At 37.0% G+C, this 8,617-nt stretch overlaps 1 protein-coding gene across 3 annotated transcripts; it reads left to right on the forward strand.

The window, feature by feature from the left end:
* The first annotated feature begins 3,100 nt into the window (after window positions 1-3,100).
* c3h1orf43 (chromosome 3 C1orf43 homolog) lies at window positions 3,101-7,608 on the forward strand. Of its 3 annotated transcripts, none has more exons than XM_061718384.1 (7): window positions 3,101-3,296; window positions 4,469-4,570; window positions 4,661-4,760; window positions 4,854-4,907; window positions 5,012-5,178; window positions 5,926-5,984; window positions 6,103-7,608. In XM_061718384.1, the coding sequence occupies exons 1-7, from the start codon at window positions 3,222-3,224 to the stop codon at window positions 6,314-6,316; spliced, it is 771 nt and encodes a 256-aa protein (XP_061574368.1). In that variant the 5' UTR covers window positions 3,101-3,221; the 3' UTR covers window positions 6,317-7,608. The 3 variants fall into 3 exon arrangements, with proteins under 3 accessions (XP_061574368.1, XP_061574369.1, XP_061574370.1); XM_061718385.1 differs by having other exon boundaries at window positions 5,057-5,178; XM_061718386.1 differs by having other exon boundaries at window positions 3,261-3,393.
* Window positions 7,609-8,617: the final 1,009 nt, after the last annotated feature.

Consider the following 8,617-nt stretch of genomic DNA (forward strand, 5'->3'; position numbering starts at 1 on the left):
CATCTGGACTGACACAAGTGACTGAGTAGGGGTAAATAGTTCAGGAAATACTCCACAGACACCCACTCTTGTCCGTTACAGAAGAATGGCACTCAGTGTATCTGCAGATGAATGCAAATATGGCCTGGCTCCGCAGACACATTGCTGATTTGAATTCATTCTTTAGGGTGTAGGACTCGGGGGAGTGGTCCACCACTCTTGCATATTTACGTGTTTCCTCTTGGAGACATCATCTGGAGGGTCAGCGCCAGTTTCCATAGTTACACTGATGGCACACAACTTTATACCGCTGTGTCCCTAGATAACATGAGTTCAGTGACAAACTTTTCTAACTGTCTTTTAGATAGCTAAATTAGGGATGGTTAAAAAGATTTGCACAGCTCAGTCAGGGTGAAACTGGTTCTGAAGATAAGAGAGGGAAATTAATTTCAAATTTGCAAGCTTTTTATTTTTGTATGTGATGTTTTAATGTCTCTGTAAAGCACTTTGAATCAGCTTGTTGCTGAAGTGTGCTATACAAATAAACTTGCCTCGCCTTGCCTTGCCTTTTCTGCTTAGCTTTTCCTCATTTCTAAATGATTTCACTGTGTATGGAGTATGAGCTTTATCATTATTCTTTTATTACTTTTTATTGATTTCATTATTAAATTATTTTTGTTGAATGACAGACTAATGATGGTATTTCCTCAATATCTCCTGCATTTATTTTAACCACTTCAAAGTGTGGTTCAAAGTGTGTTTGTGTTTGTGCGTGTGTGTGTGTGTGTGTGTGTGTGTGTGTGTGTGTGTGTGTGTGTGTGTGTGTGTGTATTCTGCTATATTCTGCTATTCTGCTGTGATATCCACGCTCTAGTCAGCTCCAGAATGGACTATTGCAATACACTTTTTGTTGGCATCGCCCAATCTTCTTTTAGCCGCATATCACCCCGATCCTCTATTCCCTTCACTGGCTGCCTGTTCGTTTTGGAGTTGATTTTAAACTTTTAATGTTTGTTTTTAAAGCTATGAACGGCCTTGCCCCTCCTTATTTATCAGAGCTTTTAACGGTGCCTGAGCCTGGCAGAGCTCTGAGATTTGTTGGAAGTGCCCAGGTCAAAGCAGAAGCACTGGGGTGACCGAGCCTTTTCAGTTGCCCCAGGCTCTGGAATAAGCTCCCCTGTGAGTTACATGCGATCTCTGACCTGGGCCTTTTTAAATCTAAAATGAAAACGTATTTATTCAGGGTGGCTTTTAATACCCAGTAGACGTGGCGACACTTTTTTATACTTTGACCTTGATGTTTTATATGTTCATATGTTTTATTCTTGTTTTATTTTGCTGATTGTATGTTTATTATGTAAAGCACTTTGGTTCACCTGTAGGTCGATGTAAGGTGCTATTAGGGTTGGTACCGTCCCTTGAAATACGGAATTGTTCCGTAATTGGGAAATAAAAGTTGTGTTCCGTATTGAACCAATACGGACATATATTATGCTCTTATTGATTGATGTCATCATATACAGGTGAAGGTCGGAAAATTTAAATATATTGCAAAACTTAATTCATAGTAAATTCAACTAAAGGTGAAACAAATATATTATTTCCCACTACATTCAAAGTGAGATATTTCAAGCCTTTATTTGTTATAATTTTGATGATTATGACTTACAGTTTATGAAAACCCCAAATTAAAAATCGCAAAGAATTAGAATATTTTATGAAATCAATAAACAATTCAATCACCAAAATTATAACAAATAAAGGTTTAATATATCTTGCTTTGCATGTCATGAGACTATGTAATATATTAGTTTTGCCTTTTAAGTTGAATTATTGAAATAAATTAACTTTTACACCATATTCTAATTTTCCGACCTTCACCTGTAGCTACAGTATATTATCCATCTTGGCTGATGTGGAAAAACATAGCATAGGAGGCTGGTTCAGTTGCTATATTGTTGGCTGTCTGTACAGTCATGCAAGTTCACTGCTATTAAAGCACTTTAAACTTTAAATAAAAGCATTTTGTTTTTTCATATAAAATAAATACATTTCTATGCAGTTTAGAAGTTTTGGGGATGTCCCTTTTTTTGGCGCCTGTGCTGCTGAAATCGGGGCGTCCCTTATTTCTATTTCTGAAAGGTGACAACCCTAGGTGCTATATAAATAAAACATTTACATTTATATTTAAAGCACTGTAAACACTTTGCGGTGCACAAGTTGCATGAAAAGTACCATGCAAATTAAGTCTGATTGGGAGTCAAGGTTCAAGCAGCATAAAACGTAACTCAATGAATGGTAAATATGTGGGATTTAATCAGAGGTGTCAAGTAACGAAGTACAAATACTATTACAAATTTTGGTTATCTATACTTCATTGGAGTAATTATTTTTCAGACGACTTTTTACTTTTAATCCTTACATTTTCACGCAATTATCTGTACTTTTTACTCCTTACATTTTAAAAACAGCCTTGTTACTCTATTTCAATTTCGGCCTTTAAAAAAAAAACTATCCAGTTAAATTGCGCCATCCGGATAGAGTGAATTTGGTTGTTCTTGTCCAGTTTTGTTCTTACATCCGTTGTCCTCAGATTCCTGCATCTAAACTTGGATGTACATTCAAATAAAGGTTAGGATAAATGATAACATGCCTCTGAAGTTTTACTTTTTGCACCATTACAATACTTATAGGCAACTAGTCATCATATCTTCTGCTCTCTGAAACACATATTAATGCTCAATAGTGCACATATATGGTTCTTTAATATATTTGCATTATACTAAGATGCATTCATTTCAATGGCTTTTGACCTCAATGGCTTTTCCCCCCCTTACATTACTTTTTCTTTTATACTTTTACTTGAGTAAAAAACTTGAGTTGATACTTCAACTTCTACAGGAGTATTTTTAAACTCTAGTATCTATGCTTCTACCTGAGTAATGAATGTAAATACTCTTGACACCTCTGGATTTAATTGTGCACACATACAGTATAGTAAATTAATTCTGTATTTTGCTTGTATGGAGTCTCTTTCAACAGCAGGTGGCAGGAGAAGCCAGAAACGTCGTGAAGCGCGTGAAGGCAACACCGGCCCATAGATCACGTGACTCACTGCGGAAGTCAACACAACAGGGCGGCGGAATGTAACAGCAACAAGCTTCGTCAAACTTTCGTTTTATCTGCTTATCTTGTCAAATTAATTCGATGTGCTTTAAATACAGATATATAAACGAACCCACATGTCTAACGAAGGTGAAGCTGAGGGTTCCCTGTCCAGCGTTAACGTTGTTCTCGCTATGGCTTACGGAAGTCTGGTGAGTTTGTGTCAAGTTCCTGTTGTTTCTGTTGTAGTTGGATTCAGTTTGGAAGAGACGAAGCTAAGGTTTAAATTCAAATGGCGGCAAGCTGAAGGTAAACAAACTTTTTTTTTTTATAACAGAGTTAAAGTGTTTTACTTTAACTCAATTACATTAGAGAGCCAGCTCTTTCAAATGTCACCTCCTTTAAACAACACATTGGATGCTTTGAAAATTATACAAGAAAATAAAGCTTCAGTGATCTGAAACATACTATTTACATGGAAGGAATGTGGTCGAACAACTGTATCCCAAATAATTATCATATTTTATTTTTAAAAACATGTAGGGGAATTCCACCAAAGAGAAGCTAAACTACATCAGTCATAAAACCTTCACCACCTCTGTCTTGTTCACAGTTTTTCATGCAGTTTGTTTTGATAATACACTTTCTTATGGGTGCGTTTGTGTAGACATTTAAAACTAGATGTCCTCAGCAGAAATAGCATGTCTGGGATACAGATGAATTACTGTTGACTAGCATGTATTTTTGAGAAACTAAACATCCAAATGAGCATTTGCAAGAATACTGTATTTTAACTGGATAACAAAAAAAACTTTTCTATCATAAAATAGTAATGCATTGCTATTATAATTTCTATTGACAAGATTCAGGATTTAATTGGCTGAATAGATTAAACGTGAGGATATTTGCTGCTGTTGTTTATCCTGACAGCCCCAGATATCTGCACATGGCTCACTTGTTGTTTTGGCCTCACCTACACAGGTGGTTTTACTGGTTAACTGATCATTGTATATACACTTATGTAAAGCAGAAAAATTACAATAATAACATCTGTGTCACTTTAATTTACTGTTTACTGTTTACTGTTTATGTCTAAATAGTGCACACAATATCCAAATATGGTTCTTTTTCTTCTTTTTTACAAAAATTGTCTTTTGCACTCATCTTAGTAATAGTAAATGTTGTGTTGTATTTATTTTATGTGAACTTTTTAAGAATGTCTGTCTATCTGTTGTGCCTGCGCCTGCGCACTTTATATGTTTCACCGTGGGAAGTGGGAAACGTCCTCTCGATTTCTTGTATGTCTTGACATGTGATGAATCGACAATAAAGCTACTTTGACTTTGACTTTGATCTATTTTCTAACTCTTGACTTTTTCTTTAGGTGTTTGTTTTACTCTTCATTTTTGTTAAAAGACAAATTATGCGTCTTGCCATGAAGTCTCGAAGGGGACCTCACGCTCCCGTTGGCCACAATGCACCCAAGGTGAAATGCACACTTGCACTGTGATCCTGTACAACGTCTTGCTATTTAGCTAAAATGTTGATATGTTTTGCTGTTGTGTCCATATTTCAGGAACTAAGACAAGAAATTGAAGCCAAACTCAACCTGGTCCAGAAAATCCAATTTGAGCCTCGTCTGCTGTCTTCAGATGATGACCGACTAAATCATTCTGGTTAGATGAGCACAAAAACACACCTTCAAGGATGCACATGAGTATTTATAATGCCAGCTCATTCATGAGGCTGTGTGTTTGCGTGTATTACAGGTTCCTATGACTACTTGTACAGGATGAAAGCCCTGGATGCTATCAGAGACACAGGTCAGCTTTTCTGTCTGTTAATAACGCTTTATGTGTTTTCTTTTTGTGATGGCTCATCAGATGTTTCCCATTGTTGCATTGACATCTACATTTACTTTCATTAGAGTTTCCTTTCTTTGAACTGGGTGGAACATCCACCGCCGTGACAGGAAAGCGATTTCGGACGTGGCTTCTACAGCTGCGGAATTCCAACTGCATGTTCAGAGACAACCAGAGCGGTCTGATTGATGCTGTGTTAGATGGCTACAATAAAGCACGTTATGGTGCAGAGGTAAGCCATCCTTGCACAAAGGACTCAAAATTGTGATAATGCCCTTCCTATTAATAAAATAATAAATAAATTACATTTACATTGAATTTATTAAATTGGATTAAGTAAAATATTTAGGTAATAAAAAAAAATTTAACTGAAAAAGAAATTGAAGATGTATTTTTCAAGGCAAGTCAAGTCAAGTTTTTTTTTTTTTAATCAATGTCACAAGTGCTGCTAAATAAAAACAGGTTTTTGGAGTGTTTTATGTTATAAAAAAAACGAGTACTTTGAACGAGTATTGAGATTACTGGTATTCTTTCCCAGCGCATGCCACAGAAAACAATCCGTTTAATTTGTTCATTTGTTCATTCATGATGTTCATTTACTTAACTTTTACTTCTCTGACCAAGTCTTTTCACTCTTGTTTGTTCCAGCTTTTCCCATTTTATAATGATAGATTCTGGTGTGTTTTTCAATTCTAAACTTCTTTCCAAAAGTTCATGTATCCTTCCTCAAATGTCTGTGTATTGCAATTCTATGAGCTCAGGTTGTCGTTTTTTTTATTTTAATATGTAAAAATCAAATATGTTATCTTTTGTGTGCATGTTTAAGTATATCTTATTCAGCACAGGTGGACTCTGGCCCACTTACAGAAGCTTTGGAAAGACTTTTGAGCAAAGGATGCCTCTGAAAACAAGATGCTGAGTATGTTCTGGATTCTGTAGATAATGTCTTCACTGATCTTACATCTGTTTTTATGTTTAGGCTTTCGGTGAGGCAGAATTTTTAAAATACCAGGAGGCCCTAGCCGAGCTGGCCTCTATGTAAGTAAGCCACTGGCCCTGCCCCCCCATTTCTCTTTCACAGCTATTCTTTTAAGCTAATCCCAATGTGGAATGTTGATTGTGTCGTTTCAAATCTGCTCTCCGCACAATGTTTCAGTGTGAAGTCTCGCCGAAGCAGCACTCACAGCCAGCACCATCAAGCTGCTGCCAAAGACCTGACCGGCATCACCGAGCTTGAAAGCCCACCCTCATCCCCCACCCAAACAACCTACCTCACATCTGCAGCACAGCAGCGCAGCAAGAGGCCCAGACACTTTCTGGAGCTTAAAAACCTCAAAGACAACTACAACACTCTGGATAGTACACTCTAAAATGTGCTTACATCTGGCCAAAGGAAAAGTTGGCGAGGTAGCGTTGCCATTGATTAGTGCCTAAATGGAGAGTGACAGTTATTGAGGAGAGAAAACAAAAACACTGCCTTGGTATACAAACGTGTACTGCCTGGTTTACTGAATGGTGCATATCAGACTACTGGTACAATGCTCTTTGCCTAAGTGTGGCTTATGCTTATATCTTGTATTATTGCATGTATCAATGCTACATTATAAAAAAAAATACTTAAGTTATAGGGTTGATTTGACCAAAACAAAAACACGGCGATGGGGCTATGCAATTGCAGATGATAACAGTGAAGACAATCAGTATTTATTGCACAATATTAAGGCCTATGCAGATGTGTTTAATTAACCAATTGTGTGTAAATACTAATAGTTGACAGTCTTTGTAGAGAAAACCAGTGTTTATGGCTTTTTTCACAGTTTTTGTCAGATACGTTTACCTTTTATGCACTTTTTGTGGTAGTTGATTTGACTGTTTGTTTTTTCCATTTTGTTTTTTAAAAACCATGTGTTACAGAAGCCATACTTCTCTTCAGGAACTTTGATTAAATGGTTCTTTTTTTTTTTTCTTTATTTGATCAAATATCTCAGTGCAATGTAACTTATCAGTATTTAGCTCATTTTAATGTATTCTGAATGTGAGATATGGCATTAAGGGAACTCTATTGACTTATTATAGACGGGTCCGCTGATGTTGGACCTGTTTCTAATTAATCTGGAACTAAAGGGTTCCCTGGGTGCCATTTTAATGCCTGCCTATTTTTATTTTCTGTGGAGCATAATGCACAAATTACCATCCAAATAAAACAGCAACACACTGATGAGTTTTATAATGTTATGCACAATATGATCAGCATTATCACTTGTGAATTCCTCCACTTATTCATCTTCTACACCCTGTTCAGTCCCACACTGTCAGTTAAGAGGTGTTAATTGTATATGCAGTACACTGTTTATGTAACCCAGAGGGCCAAATAGAGATGGATAAGCTTGCATGTTCAGTTCGGCTCCTACAGACAACTGAGAATTACCAATCAACCTAAAACGCATGAAGGTGGAATACCAGGAGAAAACCAGATGTGGCTGAAATGGTTACAAGATAAGTTTTGAAATGGATTATGGAAAATGCCCAAACCCATGTGGCTGAGTTTCTGCAGATATAGCAACCCTGAGCCACATTGATCCATGTTCAAGCGTTTCTTGCGCATATGAAAGGTTTTCTTTCGTTTGACACAAAATGTGATAAATAAAGAACATGAATTGTTTTCCTTTAACCATACAGTTTTCCTTATTATTTTAAACTTGGTTCACCTTAAAAGTCAAACTTAAACTCTGTTAATTAACAGAGTTAGCTACCCTACAGTCAGAAGCGTCCCTGGGCAGGACACTGGAGCCCAGCAACTAAGCAGGTCACAAGCCAGTGTTCCAATAATAATACCAGCCTGCAGACTGGATAAATAAGGATGCTTGTGTCAGTAAGTATAGTTGATGTAAAATCTATGCCAAATCAATATGTGGAACACAAGTATTCTCTCTATCAATCTCTAAAAAGAGGAAGAAAAAAAGCGTTGCTTTTCTTTACAATAACTTTTAGTGTGAGTGGTGTCCAGCAGAGGGCGCCTCCTGTACTGTAATCCACCCTGTTGCTTCCAGTCAGTGCTGTAAGGACACATTGTACTAAACCTGAATAGTGACACTGATCAAATCGTGTCTTTGTATCTCTTTAGGAATTTCCAGTGGCCCTGACAACCAAAACTTTTTTTTTGTTTGTTTTGTTTCACTTGTGGAAGCAGATGATTAAACTTCCCAAAAACCAGCTTACAGTTTAACCTGAATAAGACCCCAAATGCAGACGATTGAAGAGGAGTTGTCAAGGATGAAGAGCAGAAAGAGAATTAAGAGCAAGAAGCAACAGATTGTAACCATTCTTTCTTCTTGCCCATCATAGTTTGAAATCCCAAGGAAGTTAAATGGACAAGTTTATAGTGCTGAGAAAGAGACAGCAGGAGTAGCATATTTTTGGAGATGTGGCTCCAGCAGCACAGTTCAACATCTCTCTATATGGATTATACACTATGCAAACAGACAGAAGGCTTTAATAAGACCATAACGGTGGGGAAAGATTGCTTGCGGTTTTTGTTTGCAACAGGTGGTGTAATCCCATATATGCTGTGAAGGAACACCTGACATCCCAGATGTCGACAGTAAGCTCCCATCCATGCTGTCCATTGATATAATTCCTTATATTACAGTAAATGCATAACTCAGTCCAAA

Source organism: Cololabis saira, chromosome 3 (genome assembly GCF_033807715.1).
Source record: "Cololabis saira isolate AMF1-May2022 chromosome 3, fColSai1.1, whole genome shotgun sequence".
In the NCBI taxonomy this organism is placed as follows: domain Eukaryota; kingdom Metazoa; phylum Chordata; class Actinopteri; order Beloniformes; family Belonidae; genus Cololabis; species Cololabis saira.